We start from the raw sequence: 13,609 nt of genomic DNA on the forward strand, positions 1-13,609 counted from the left end.
AAGCTATGGGAAAGATCCAAAAGTGTGGAAAATGGGTGCCGCATAAATTGAATGAAAGACAGATGGAGAACCGAAAAAACACCTGTGAAATTTTGCTTCAAAAGCACGAAAGAAAATCAGTTTTGCATCAAATTGTTACTGGAGATAAAAAATGGATTTATTTTCAAAATCTTAAACGGAAAAAATCATGGGTTGATTTGGGACAACCATCAACATCGACTGCAAAACCTGATCGAATCGGCAAGAAGGCAATGCTGTGTGTTTGGTGGGATCAAAAAGGTATGGTGCACCACGAGCTTTTAAAACTTGGTGAAACCGTTAATACTATTCGCTACCGACAACAATTTATTAATTTAAACAATGCATTGATCGAAAAGCGATCAGAATGGGCCAGAAGACACGGGAAGGTAATTTTACTCCATGACAACGCACCTGAACACAAAGCAACACCAGTTCAAGATACCATCAAAACACTTGGCTGGGAGTTGCTACCCCATCCACCGTATTCACCAGATTTGGCTCCTTCGGACTACCATTTGTTTTCATCGATAGGACACGCATTGGCTGAACAGCACTTCGATTCCTACGAAGAAGTAAAAAATTGGGTGTCTAATTGGTTTGATGCCAAAGAGGCACATTTCTATTGGCGTGGTATCCATAAATTTCCAGAAAGGTGGTCAAAATGTGTACAAAGCAATGGTCAATATTTTGAATAATTTTTTTTCTTTCCTTGTTAAAATTGGTATTTTATTTTCACAAAATAGCGCTCATTTCATACCGGTAGACCTGGTATGTAAAGTGTATCGAATATGCAGGTACAAAATATGTCAATAATTGTAGTTATCTAAGAAACTTTAAGAAAATATAATAAACAAATTAACAAAATAAAGTGATATTTTATTAGGACCAACTTTTAACATAGTATTATATTTCATGAATCTTAGGAGTCTCTTGTGCTTGGTCTTGAGGTGCCTGAAAACCATATTCACCTATATAATATCTAGAAGAAAAACTTTTAATAAATAAACCAACCTTTTGTGCAATTCCAAGTAAGGTACTCGCCATAGCTCGTCCTGTTTGCTCCACCATGCCTGCAAACACCCCATCTTTATTTTGCAATAATTCGAACGGGGTTCCAAATTCCACCACTCTCCCCGCATCCATCACCAACACTTTATCCGAATCCATAATTGTATGCAATCTGTGGGCTATAGTTAAAACAGTGCAGTTGGAAAATTTACTTCTGATAGTCAGTTGAATTAAAGCATCAGTTTGGGGGTCGACATTGGCTGTCGCCTCATCCAAGACCAGAATTTTGTTCTTTCTAATGATGGCCCGAGCCATACAGACTAATTGACGTTGACCCACGCTGAAGTTGCTTCCTCCTTCTGACATTTTGCTTTGGAGTCCATTGGGAAAATCAGAAACAACGTCTTTGAGCTCAACTTGTTCTAGAGCGTTCCATAAGATTTCGTCGTCGTAATCATCGAAAGGATCTAAGTTTTTGCGCAGTGTACCGGTGAATAAAACTGGTTCTTGTGGAATTATTGAAATACTAGACCTAAGACGATCTAGACTGACGGTTTTAGTATCTACATCATCGATAGAGATAGTCCCCTGGTTTTCCGCTAGCCTGAATAACGCTATGATGATCGAGGATTTACCAGCTCCAGTGCGGCCTGAAAATATCTGTTACCATCTACATTCTTCACTATGCATTTAAAACTCACCTACAATACCGACTTTTTCTTTACTGTTGACAGTAAAAATTAAATCTTTAAGTACTTGGGGTTCATCCGGAGCGTACCGCATATTCAAGCTCTTAAAATTAATCTTTCCTTTCGAAGGCCAATCATCAGGTGGTTGCCTGGCACCAGTGTTAGACTCAGGAACCACATCCACATACTCTTTAATACGTTCTACGCAAGTCATTTGATTTTCCAATTCGCTGAACTGCCTAATACACATTTGAAACATTCCAGCTAGGGTCATGGACTGAGTGATGGATAGCCCCACGAAACCTCCAGGAGTGTCTTGGAGAAACAGAAAACTCATGGTGACAAAAAATATATAAACGGTACAACCAACATCCAGCCAGAAGCCAAAACAGCGGCCTACGGCTATAAAAACGATGGCAGGGGAGCTGTTTCTGTTTTGGAGTTTTTCGAACTCTTGTCGCAGGACGTCTTGAGCTCCGAAGGCTCGGATGGTAGTAAGGCCTTGAAGAGAGGCGGTCAAGTGAGAAAAGACGGGGCTCCTCGCTACGAAGAGAAGAAATTAATGCTTAAAGAAGTCATTAAAATAGTTAAACATTATTAGATATAATTGCTATAGAAGTCAATTCCTGAGTTAATTTCAAACTTACTAATGCTTTCCACTCGTTTCACATCTCTACTGGTTGAAATATAAATTATTCTCATTAAGTAGAAAATGAACAATATAATCAATGTCGGTACTAGCATCCAAGGATTTACGGTTGCTACCACTACTGTAGTGGCCAGTACTGCCAGTCCGTTCTATAGAAAACGAGAAAATTGAAACAACTATGTTATTCAAATAAAGAAAAAAAAATCACCTGAATTGAATCCAACATAGTAGAAGGCAACGCTTCATCCACCTGGTTCATATCACTCGAAAACCGATTCAAAACCCTGCCCGAAGGATTAGTATTGAAGAACCTCATAGGGGCATATACTATTTGGTTAAACATGCTATTATGCAAAGTGGTAGACGCCTTCATAGCAAATCGGTAGAATGTCAGAGCCCTGCTCAAAGCCAGAACTGTTAGGGAAACTATGAGTACTGTGTATATGACTGCCGAGAGATTATCAGTCATGTACTCAAGCCAGAACTTTTGAACTATGGTGATTTTTATTGACTCAGTTTCGTTGGATTGGCGAATGGTATTGGCATTTACCCTAAAATTATAAAAATCAGAAAGGCTGTATATTCAAAAAGTTATAGAACTTACCACCATGACGTAAAATAGTCGAACAAGCTGCCAATTCCTTGAGTTGCACAAAAGAGCAGAAAAACCGAGACAAAAATACACCAGTGACCACCATTCTGGAAGTAAATTCCATATACACTTTTGGCAATGTTACCCACGGCTTTGCCCTCTTTGTTTGCTTTAGGCCCTTTAATATAATTATCTTTATCACTCAAAGTAGTTTTTTCTTCTTTTCTCACTTCTTCAACAGCTTCAAGCTCTTCATAAGAGTCTCCTTCAGACTTGTTATTAAGCTCCACCAAAAGCTTCGCGTACTCATGCCCAGAATCATGAATTTCTCCGAAACTTCCCGAAAAATTCACGCTACCATTATCGAGCAAATATATCTTTTCAGCGTTTCTTAGATATTGCGGCTGATGCGTCACCAACACCACACATTTGCCCCTCAAATATTGCTGGATGCACTCATTGAATATGTGCTTTCCCACGTGAGTGTCCACAGCGGATAAAGGATCATCTAACAGGTATATGTCAGCCTTCTTGTAGACTGCCCTGGCCAAATTTATGCGGGCCTTCTGGCCTCCACTTAAAGTCACTCCTCGATCACCTACTAAAGTCTCATCTCCATAGGGGAAGAGAGAAAAATCTCGCTCTAAGGCACACACTTTAATAATTTCTTGATAACGTTCGCGGTCGTAAGACTGGCCAAATAGGATATTCTGTCTTATACTGCTCATGAAGAGCCAAGGTTCTTGGGAAGCATATGAAATTATTCCTGCAAAAATTCCAAAATTTTTAATATTGTAAATTACTAAATTTCAGAGAAGAAAAGTTTTAATTTAGCTATGTACATATTCAGTTATGTAAATATACCTTTGTATAATTTCTATGGTGCTAAGACAGAATCCCATCCTACTGCTGTATTGGCTTCTCTTTTAGCACCACAGGTTTCGTAACATTTTTCTTCTTATATTTGTGATACAAAGCTAACATACCATTAATTTTCACAGTGCCTTTTGAGGGAATTAGTTCCCTCAAAATCGTGTGTAGCAACGTAGTTTTCCCACTACCCACTGGGCCCAGTACCACAATCAATTGTCTCCCAATTTGGAATGTAACATCCTGCAGGGAGTACTCTTCAAATTTTGGATTCCACTTAACAAACACGTGGCTCAGATCTATCAAATCCCCCTGACTGATTTTAGCTGGTTTCTCAGTTCCATTCTGCTGCAGAGCCGAGTTAAGGAATGTAGAGCTGACGTCAAAGTCAATTTCTTCTTTGAACAGAAACTCTGAGATACGTTTAATGGATATTTGCGCTTCTGCTAGATGGGTTACTCCTTCGGGGAGCCGTTTCGTGAGTACTGGTCTCAAGATTGTATAAAACGAGGTGACCACGTAGACAAACTGAGTAGTTGGGGAATTACCGGTCAGAACAAAAATGATAACGCACAGCCAAATGGCCATTTTGGTTACGAAAGCTTGAAAGGAAAAGACCACAGCTTTAATGTAGGCATTCTTCTTTATTTGCTGCATTTCTTTCCTGTTAAAAAATTTTGGAAATATACCGAGAAATACCTAAAAAAATACTTTCATGCAACTTACCATCTGCTTATCTCCACAAGTTTCGCAAAAGGTTTCTCCCAAGTATACATTTTAATAACTTGAATGCCAGAAATGATTTCATTCATCAGCCGGATCCTCTCGTCAGTTCTCATGGCAGTATTGAGCCTGAAATTCGAGGTTTTCTTGCCGAGCCACACTAAAATTTAAATCAAAGGTAGATTGAATTGAACCACCAGCTCTACAATCTTACTCTGAACGGGTAAAAACAGCATCAAAAAAGCTACTCCGGTCATACCACTTGGCCCCACATAAAAATAGAGCAAGATCACAATGATCAGCATTTCGATAGGCCCTATCCAAAGGCTATGGATGTGTTTTACCGCGTTTTCAAACCTGGTCACATCGTTAGAAATTAAATTCACCATTTGCCCTATGTTCGTCTCAGCCAAAGAGGAGCGACTGAGCTTTAGGGCTTTCCGGTAAACAAGAGCAGTAGCAGCTACTTTGATCTTTATTCCCATTGTGAATTGATACCATAGAAAATTATGTTGGCAACTCATAACAAGAAACGGAGAAGCGACCATTAAGATTGAATACAAAAATGCCTCATTTCTGCTCATGGTAGTGTTCGGCTGATAGTATTGAAGAAGTTGTGCCAGTATCAATGGTTGCGCAAGCCTAAAATTGTTGAAAAATGCCTATTAGTGGGTCGAATAGTATAAGTTTTATATTATATGACAATTTTTTTACCTATAGAATTTGTCTGAAATAGAGAGAATAATAGATGATGGAGAAGACACCCTTATGGGTTACTTTACGCAGCTCAAGAGTAACAAACTAAAGATTACTACCTGAAAGTTAGTGACAAAATAAGGCCTACGTAAATCATATTTAAAAAATTAACTCACCTAGCGCAGAGCTCGATGAAAGCATGCAATAAGGCCAACAATGCGATTTCCTTGCCGAACATTCTTAAAATGGCCCTCCATAAGGACGGCTGCTTGCCGATTTTTAGTTTTTTTAATTGTCTATCCCATTGCCTGGACAAATTATCACCCAAATAGGTTGCCTCGTGATGCTTCAAGCTGGGGTAGAGATCATCTTCGGTTAGGTCTTTATGTAAACCTTTGTAAAATAAGGGAAAAAGCCACCTAAAAATGTTAATAATAATTTATTTAATAAGAACCAAAACGGTAGTAGCAATTAAAAAGCTTTATGTATGGATTATCTAACATCATGGCATTAAATGAAGTGAAGTACGTGGAACCACACACATATGGCAGAGGAAATATCCGTTTTTATACAAGATGAAACATTTCATTTTGGAGATATTTTAGGGGCGGTTGTATTATACAAAATAATAAAATAGCTCATAGACCCATGGTTAAAAACACAACATGTTTTAAATACAGATATTTTTGCAAATTCTACGAAAACGGCAAAAAAATGCGAAAATCCAAAAAGCAAAACATCCTGTATAAAGGGCATTAAAGAAAATAAGTGTGCGAAATGTAAAACAATATATATTCAAGGCATATTTGAGGAAAATGCAAAATATGAGAAAAAATCTGAAACTTTGACACCCTGTATCTCGAAAAAGGTGCATTTTTGAGCAAGAGGGTGTTAGCATTTTTTTTAAATGGTTTTTTAAAGAATTATCTCCCCCTGAATTGTCTCTATGATGATTTGTTACTGTATAAGCATAATAATGTAATGGGTAAAGTTGCGCAACTTTAACTTATATTAACACAGTCTTTGATGCAGTATATTGAAACATATCTTTTCAGCAATTTTTCTGTTAAACAACTTAAAATTTATTAATTTACATATAAAATTTATTAAATTTATATAATGCCAATGCAGGATAATATGTCTTTAGAAAAATGATAAATTATGGCATTGAAAAACACTTAAGAAAAATAATTAGAATTCAATACTTACGTAAATAAAATCTTCGACAATATATTAGCCTTGCTAAAGGGGTGAACCTTCTTATCCAACGGGATATTTTTGGTACTTTCCATGTTCTGACTTTCGCCGTCACTGACTCACACCGAATTCCTTTTCCAATTTGTCCTATCTATATGTATATGTATCTGAATAATAACAATTGTTAAGTATATCTACTAAAGCAAATACACACAGCTTTACACGCAATTTTGTTTCAAGCTCAACTTAAATTTTTATATAAACCTATGTAGAGATATGTACTTTCGTGGAAATTTACAATATTGCGATGTCCTTGAGACAAGTAAATATATATATATTTATATGTGTTCATTTAAAAATGATTATTTGAATGCTTTATATTATTCGTTGACAGTTTTCAATGGCAAGGTATTTAAAAATGTATCACATAATAATCGGTCGCAACATTGCGAAATGTTAACAAGGATGTAAATCAAAGGGCCAAACACCAAACCAAAATGCAAAATACTTTTTCTTTTTACCTTGACAAATTGATCAAAGCTATCCCTTATTAGTTAGTGCATATCACAGAATATTTAATCACGTTTCTGTTTTTGCGTTATTTAGTACTGAAAAGCAGTCGCATTCATTATAACCTTGATTCAAACTAATGGAAGGTTGGGCAGCACTTCATCTGCTGTTTGCGCAGAACGTGGCATCCACTAAATTTAGATCAATACATTGATTGAAGTGTTTTTTTACGTAACTTAATAACTCTTTGGTTAGTTTTAATAATTGTTATTGTGTCAACATAACGACATATTGCCTATTTTTAAACAGTAATGGGAGAATTCTACATTGATCAGTGATTGTCCGAATTTTTAGACAAAAATTAAAATAGATCTCGGCGAAATTCTATAGCCATAACCCCCTTAGGTAGAAATGTGAAAGCACGGCAACCAACACTTTGTACAATATAAAAACTTATATTACCTGCCTTTCTACATAATGATTCGCAACGCAATAGATACAGAACAAGTGCGTGTAGAAGAACTCAAAACAAGTAGATTTTTCTTGTGAATTCATGCAGTTATGGCCACCTTTAAAATTTATGATTTTTTATAATTGGAAATCCAGCAATCGTAAAAGATAAACTGATAGTGCAAATGAGATAAACAGTTTTTAATTAAACCCAAAAGCGATTACAATAAACATAGGTATAGGAACTATGGGAATTATACGGAGTGTGGTGCTTTTCAATATTTCTTCTAACAAAATAATTAATGTGAATTGAGATTTTTATTTCTTATAGCTCTTAAATAACATTAACCCCCCCACTCTTACTCTATGACTCTTTTTCAACTTCATAATTATCAATATAACTAAGGTATGTACGATTTGCTCATAATATATTTTATTTATCTTGACTCTAATCGTGGGTAAGTTGGCCCTCAGTAAGACAAATAACAGGAAATTGCTTGCTTTCGTTAAAACAGAATGTTGGTTTGATCTTTGGCCTATGCCCCGCCGCTAATAGGCGTAGCAGTACGAAATTCGTTTTTGCAGTACGGGCTAATGGAGCATCACCAGCACCTCCCGCTGCTAACAGTTGTCCGGCTTGCGCAAAATGCCTCCCCGCGCACAAAAACAACTGTTCTGACCCCTATATCAAAGCAACTTATCACATATTAACCTCATTGATTCAGAACTAACCCACCTGAGAACCGGCAGCTTGGGCGGCCGCCCGGAAGTCGCGATAGGCAGCTGGAGGTGGCGCTGGAAGACGGGAAAAAGCACCAAAACGATGCTCGAAACGCACTCGTTCTCTGTCAAATCCAGGAAGAGGAGCTTGAAGAAGCCCGTCACGGAGAAGCCCTAGTAAGGCCTGTGGAAAACTGTGCTATGAAATATTTTTGCTCAAAAAAAATTCACCTTAAAATAACCGCCGGCTAATTGCTGGAAAGCTTGTAACCTCACAGCGTCTCTAGCATGCGGCCTGGGTCTGCGGGCAGTCTTGTTGGGTTTTTGCCTTCGTCCACCTAAACTCAAACACCCATATACCTACATTTATCTCGAACTAAACTAAGTACACACCTTTACCTCCTTGGGACACTGCAGCAGTTCCATTCCAAGCTTCCTGCAATAAACTGTCCGCTCTAGACAACGTGGAAATCAACCAGCCATATATGCACTCGTATAAGTACCAATAAACATAATAATACTCATGCTCTGCATAAAGTTCGAGTTCGAATCCTGCTAATAAATATAGCGCTTGCCCCCTTAATGTGTGGTACAAAGCCCAAGTAGCGAAATGAGGCTTTGGAGGCACACCTAGTGAAGAGGCACATGCAGCGTCTGCCCGTTCAGCTTCCTGAGATACACGACAACTGATTTAAAATTCATCTAAACAATGTCTCATAGGCACCTCTTGCAGCAAGGCAAATTCCTCAAGAAGTACCGCTAATTTGTCTCTTTGCCGAGCCCTATTATGACCGCTCAACTGCAATAAAAGAGCAGCTGGTCTACCTGCCCTGGCTAAGAAAGCGTCTGCAGTAGCTCTAGCAGTGGGAATTGCTCTGCTACCTGTAGGTTGCTATTATTCATTATAAATTTCTGGCTAAATGAAACGCGTCGACCGAAATTTTTATCCTGAAATTTCGTTGGTCCGTTCCATTTGCCCATAAGTTTAGTTACATTTAAGAGTTAAAGACTTACTAAGGGCATGGGAGCCGCAAAAGTTCCGAAGGGCTTCTCTCAAGGCTTCGCGGGATGAGCCGGCGTTGCGACCTACTAATTGTAACGCACTCCGGGAGACTAGACACGGACCTGACTGACTAAATTCTGCAAATAGTTCCTGTAAAATTCAGCTTATTACTAAAGAGGCCAGAAAGTATTCAAATTAAAACTTTATTTAAGAAATAAACCAATACCATGGCCTGATGAAAACTATTGATTCCTTGAGCTTTACAAACAACCTTAAATCGCTCCACCATATCTATAAAATGTTCTATTGCTTCTGCCCTCTTTTTTATTTTAGTGTATCGAGGAAAGGTTGGTGGTAATAACCTTTGGTTTATCGATGGCTCAAAACATGCCAGCTCCTCTTCACCTATAATTATACCTTTAGTGCTACAAATACCATTATTACCAAACACACCATCTCTAGCCCCTTCTCCAAGCTTCACACTATCTTTAATAATCTGTAGCATTTCCATTGCACTATTCAACAATCTCTGACAATCATTTAATGAATTCTGTTGCTGATCTTCCTTTCTAAGTGAGTTGAGCACTTGCAGTAATATCCTCACAAATTTAATCCTGGCAAAAATGGCTTGTGACTCTGGATCCCCTTGCTTATTTCTTGCTTTCTTATGCAAATCTTCTTCAACCTCCCTTAACATGCCAATCATCCTCTGCTCAGATATATCAGGATTTAAGTGAAATCCATATTGCATTGGTTGAAAATCTTCCTCTTCAAAAACCATGGCTTTATGCAATAACTCTTTGATTACATCTAGAAGCTTGTAGACTGCCAAACAAAATACTTTCAAGGCTCTATCTTGAGGAGCATATGGTCTGTGAAGATACAGGCAAGTAAATACAGTCTGGGCTAAGGAATGGCCCTCGAGCCATGAAACAAGACGAGCAAGGGTGCCATCAATGATGCCCAAAAGCATATGAGGAGGCACTTCATTGAGGGTCAAGAGACCATCAGCAACTGCCTGTTCGAAAGAGGTGATTTTTCGAGCTCCCCTGTTGCACAGCATTCCAGCATCCATTTTAGGATCCATCATTTCAATTGCAGACATTGCCTCAAATAGGCCAAATAAATCATCATGGAGCAGTTCACCCAATTGAAGATCTGTGGCAAAATAACGTAAAACGCTACTTTTAATCAGAAAAGATGAGAAATTAATGTACCTTTAACGCTTTCTTTGAATACATCAGTTATTTCAACCCAATTATGAGAGGGCTTATTGTCCGTGGTGGATGAGGGTCTGAAACCATGGAAAAAGTTCATTTTTACACTTCAAATCGGAAAGTTTGAAATCATATATTAAAAGACAACTTACTCTTCAGGTTTCTCCATTATTTTATTAATACTTTATTGAAAATATGATATTTTAGATATATTAATTTTGATTTCTATAACAAAAAACATAACCTCACTAAATTATTAATAACACGAGGCAATGTTGCTGACTTGCTAGACATAAAAGCAAATATTAAAAGGATAAAATATAACACCTCCTTAAATTGTTATAAAAATTATATCTTGGATATTCTGTAATATGCTAATATCGTGTACTCAATATTTATGTTAATATTTTCTGCAATGTATGACGATTTTTATTAGTTTTCTCATGAAAAATCGTCACATTCTAATAATTTTTGTAAGATCTGGCAAAGCGGTTTTCAGAAAAATCAATAATTTGTTCCTTAAGTTATGCAATCACGCATACATTAGCGCGGACAGCGACACAACTTGAATTTTGAAATTTCTAATAAAAGTCGCTATAATTTTTAATTAAAGAACTTTTATTAAGCAAAGATTATTGACAAAAAATTGATCTTAACACTAAATAGGTACAGATAACTCAGTCTTCATAATGAAATCATTCTTTGGCGGGGGTCTTATTGGTATCTTGCTGCCTTGCAGAAACCACTTCAGGTAGTTCGTCTTTTATTTCGGATGCCCCGGCCGCAATTGGGGTGGGTGAAGATATTAAGGGTGTTCCTATGAAAGCTTCGGGAATAGCGTAAGCTGTGACAATTGGCTGAGGCTGAATGGTGTAGAGCCTTCCGTAGTTAATAGCGAAAGAGTAACCGAAATAAGGAACTGATGAACGCACCACTGGGTTTGTACTCGTGATGATGGCTGGATGAGCATGGATTGCAGCTTTTGCTTCCACAGCAGTAGATTCAGCAGCCTTCTGTCAAACATAAATTCTCGCAACGTAAACTAGGATTTAGTTTATTAGTACCTTGGCAGCGTCTGTGGCAAGCTTCAAAGTCTCCAAATGACGGTTCCTTGCCTCGATAACTTCAGGAGTGTCTTGAATGGGTTGTGGAACCGCTATCGGGGCGGCTTGAGGAGCTATGGGCAAATTAGTAGCAGACGCACGGAACCCGTTCAGTGCGTCCGATTTGTAATGAACGCTCTGAAGCTTTCCCTCAGGGTCTACATAGGAGTACGACCCTACAGTTTGACCATCAACGGAGCGAATTTCGTTTTTGGCAGATAAATCGTTAGCATAACCATATGCATATTGGCCAAGGGAGTCTTGGGAATGGTACTGGCTGGATTGATGCAGGAGTGCTGGTAAAGACTCCACTACAGCCACCGGAGTAATATCTAAACAAAAACGTTTTAAATAGGATTGCGTAAAAAATAGATAGGTGTGCTTACCACTGCCAGCTCTGACCAGGACCAAGAGGGCGGAAGCCAGGAAGAACGATTTCATGATGAGCTGGGCTAGCGCTGCTGTCAATATTTGATCAGTATTCGCAAAACTGTGCGACATTACCATTGTCGGGCCTATTTATAGGTCGCCACGCCCAAGAAGGGTCGTTTTGAATCTAAACTGGCTTTGCCAAAATAAACAATAACGCAGATAGAAGATCATCCAGTTTTTCCTTATACATTGCCGTCACGGAATCAATTTTATTTCTGTGGTTACATGTGATGGTTTAGTATGAGGGCAACAGTTTCTGAAGTCCGCCCAATGTTAAAAGTGCAATTTAAAAAATTCCCAGCCATTATTTCGACTAAGGGTGCGGGAGGTGGATTTTCAATAATTATTCTCAAGAGGCTTGCCAGAGAGGAATTTAGGTTTGATGATGTCAGTACTCTTAACCACGCATTATCGAAAAATGTACCTGTTTTCAGTAATGTGGGAACTAATATTTCAAGTCGCATGTCTTCAATTTTTTTTAAACCACAAGGACGACAAATGCCTACAAGAACCGCGATGGAGCTGCAGACACAGGGCTTGGGGCAAGGTTTCTGGTTCACGTCCGTCCGTTTGCCTTGGCGTTTTACGAGAAAAATAACCTATGCAAACACAAAAAAATTTATTATTCAAGATTAAAAATCATTAGGTTCGAGCCTTAGAATGGTTCTTAATGAACCTGCTTCACATGCCCTTTCTCAACCGTAATAGTCATCATTATTTCTCGAACAAAGCCCGTCTGGCAAGGGGAATGAAGCCGTTAATTTTTTTTTAACAATACCATCAGTGTAGGCTCATTGAAGATTTAAGCTAATTCAAAAACCCAGTTTTATTCATTATATTACCCTTATTCTTGAGGGTTGGAAACTGGATATTTCTGGTTCGCTCTTGTCGAAGGTGGGGCTTTAGTTAGATGAAGGGTTTGGGTGTTCGTCGCGCAAATCGATCGCCGCGTATAAATTTTCCAAATTTTCGCGGACAAATTTCAAATTAATTTTTGATAGTTTGCTAAAGTAGGGAGGTACCAGTCTTGCATAGTTTAGCAAAAAATCATCATTGGATTACTAAAATAGCCAGTTTGGCAGGAATTTATAGGATAAATACTGATGCGCGGAATCCGTTAGGAAAATCGCCATATATACAGCAGGTTAGTGTGGGTTAAAAGGGTGCTATAGTGCAGGGGCAAATATCCAATTTTGAAAAAAATGTCAAAACTGATTTTTTGAAAATAATTTTTTTAGACTTAAATATTTGTAATTGATTTATATGTAGTTACTTCACCAAACATTATATTGAAAGGGAAATTTAATTTGGTACACATAAAGATGACTTTCAGCTATACAAAGGCATTATAAAAAGTTGTATATTATTAAGATTAAAAATAGTTAGTAAATGGGCCTTTATTGCACAAGCAAGGATGGTGAAAATATAATACCCATGGATCCATTGGATTACCATGGGTGAACGGTGAAATAAATGGGAGGCATTTTTTTATAAAAGATTTATCATGTAATTCAAACCTGTCTCAATTTTTTATTGGTCAATGGGCAACTTTTACTCAAAATCGACATAACTTTAGAGCGTGTGCGCACTTTCGTGTGACTACGCCATCATAATCAATAAAGATGGTTTTGGTAAAAGCCGATCCCATAAAATTAGAGATCACAAAGAAATCTGTTAATATATTCTGATCTCCTTTACCTTTTGTCAAATCACCAGCAACCCTACTTCC

The 13,609-nt window shown here is 37.9% G+C and overlaps 3 protein-coding genes across 8 annotated transcripts; all 3 read right to left on the reverse strand.

The window, feature by feature from the left end:
• Positions 1 to 876: 876 nt before the first annotated feature.
• On the reverse strand, positions 877 to 7,605 carry LOC136342107 (probable multidrug resistance-associated protein lethal(2)03659). Of its 3 annotated transcripts, none has more exons than XM_066287599.1 (12): positions 7,418 to 7,605; positions 6,458 to 6,612; positions 5,425 to 5,667; positions 4,767 to 5,194; positions 4,556 to 4,712; positions 3,946 to 4,493; positions 2,972 to 3,725; positions 2,576 to 2,918; positions 2,366 to 2,516; positions 1,731 to 2,261; positions 1,033 to 1,679; positions 877 to 972 (listed from the first exon to the last, which is right to left on the reverse strand). In XM_066287599.1, the coding sequence occupies exons 2-12, from the start codon at positions 6,538 to 6,540 to the stop codon at positions 925 to 927; spliced, it is 3,933 nt and encodes a 1,310-aa protein (XP_066143696.1). In that variant the 5' UTR covers positions 6,541 to 6,612; positions 7,418 to 7,605; the 3' UTR covers positions 877 to 924. The 3 variants fall into 3 exon arrangements, with proteins under 3 accessions (XP_066143696.1, XP_066143695.1, XP_066143697.1); XM_066287598.1 differs by lacking the exon at positions 7,418 to 7,605 and adding an exon at positions 6,967 to 7,148; XM_066287600.1 differs by lacking the exons at positions 5,425 to 5,667; positions 6,458 to 6,612; positions 7,418 to 7,605 and adding an exon at positions 5,267 to 5,363.
• A 99-nt stretch (positions 7,606 to 7,704) lies between these two features.
• Naa35 (N-alpha-acetyltransferase 35) lies at positions 7,705 to 10,814 on the reverse strand. Of its 3 annotated transcripts, none has more exons than XM_066287606.1 (10): positions 10,498 to 10,814; positions 10,346 to 10,422; positions 9,582 to 10,286; positions 9,355 to 9,533; positions 9,140 to 9,278; positions 8,850 to 9,007; positions 8,525 to 8,795; positions 8,357 to 8,463; positions 8,142 to 8,309; positions 7,705 to 8,087 (listed from the first exon to the last, which is right to left on the reverse strand). In XM_066287606.1, exons 1-10 carry the CDS (start codon positions 10,512 to 10,514, stop codon positions 7,854 to 7,856), a joined length of 2,055 nt encoding a protein of 684 aa, XP_066143703.1. In that variant the 5' UTR covers positions 10,515 to 10,814; the 3' UTR covers positions 7,705 to 7,853. The 3 variants fall into 3 exon arrangements, with proteins under 3 accessions (XP_066143703.1, XP_066143702.1, XP_066143705.1); XM_066287605.1 differs by having other exon boundaries at positions 8,519 to 8,795; XM_066287608.1 differs by having other exon boundaries at positions 7,898 to 8,087; positions 8,142 to 8,299; positions 8,519 to 8,795.
• Positions 10,815 to 10,942: 128 nt separating this feature from the next.
• On the reverse strand, positions 10,943 to 11,967 carry LOC136342117 (cuticle protein 19.8-like). 2 transcript variants are annotated; one of them, XM_066287618.1, is made up of 3 exons: positions 11,835 to 11,967; positions 11,410 to 11,780; positions 10,943 to 11,355 (listed from the first exon to the last, which is right to left on the reverse strand). In XM_066287618.1, the coding sequence occupies exons 1-3, from the start codon at positions 11,953 to 11,955 to the stop codon at positions 11,041 to 11,043; spliced, it is 807 nt and encodes a 268-aa protein (XP_066143715.1). In that variant the 5' UTR covers positions 11,956 to 11,967; the 3' UTR covers positions 10,943 to 11,040. The 2 variants fall into 2 exon arrangements, with proteins under 2 accessions (XP_066143715.1, XP_066143714.1); XM_066287617.1 differs by having other exon boundaries at positions 10,943 to 11,358.
• Positions 11,968 to 13,609: the final 1,642 nt, after the last annotated feature.

This window comes from Euwallacea fornicatus, chromosome 11, assembly GCF_040115645.1.
Source record: "Euwallacea fornicatus isolate EFF26 chromosome 11, ASM4011564v1, whole genome shotgun sequence".
Taxonomy (NCBI): Eukaryota; Metazoa; Arthropoda; class Insecta; order Coleoptera; family Curculionidae; genus Euwallacea; species Euwallacea fornicatus.

Bases quoted from the DNA above. Each gene is read 5' to 3' on its own strand.
- LOC136342117 (XM_066287617.1), bottom strand. From the start codon at position 11,955: ATGGTAATGTCGCACAGTTTTGCGAATACTGATCAAATATTGACAGCA. The intron at 11,781-11,834 runs GTAAGCACACCT...GTTTTTGTTTAG, and splicing joins CCTGGTCAGAGCTGGCAGTG to ATATTACTCCGGTGGCTGTA. The intron at 11,359-11,409 runs GTACTAATAAAC...TATGTTTGACAG, and splicing joins TTGCCACAGACGCTGCCAAG to AAGGCTGCTGAATCTACTGC.
- Naa35 (XM_066287605.1), bottom strand. The intron at 8,464-8,518 runs GTGTGTACTTAG...GTTTGAGTTTAG, and splicing joins AGTGTCCCAAGGAGGTAAAG to GTGGACGAAGGCAAAAACCC. The intron at 8,088-8,141 runs GTGGGTTAGTTC...GCTTTGATATAG, and splicing joins CCCAAGCTGCCGGTTCTCAG to GGGTCAGAACAGTTGTTTTT.
- LOC136342107 (XM_066287599.1), bottom strand. From the start codon at position 6,540: ATGGAAAGTACCAAAAATATCCCGTTGGATAAGAAGGTTCACCCCTTT. The intron at 4,494-4,555 runs GTAAGTTGCATG...ATTTTTTAACAG, and splicing joins CTTGTGGAGATAAGCAGATG to GAAAGAAATGCAGCAAATAA. The intron at 973-1,032 runs GTTGGTTTATTT...TATGGTTTTCAG, and splicing joins TACTTGGAATTGCACAAAAG to GCACCTCAAGACCAAGCACA.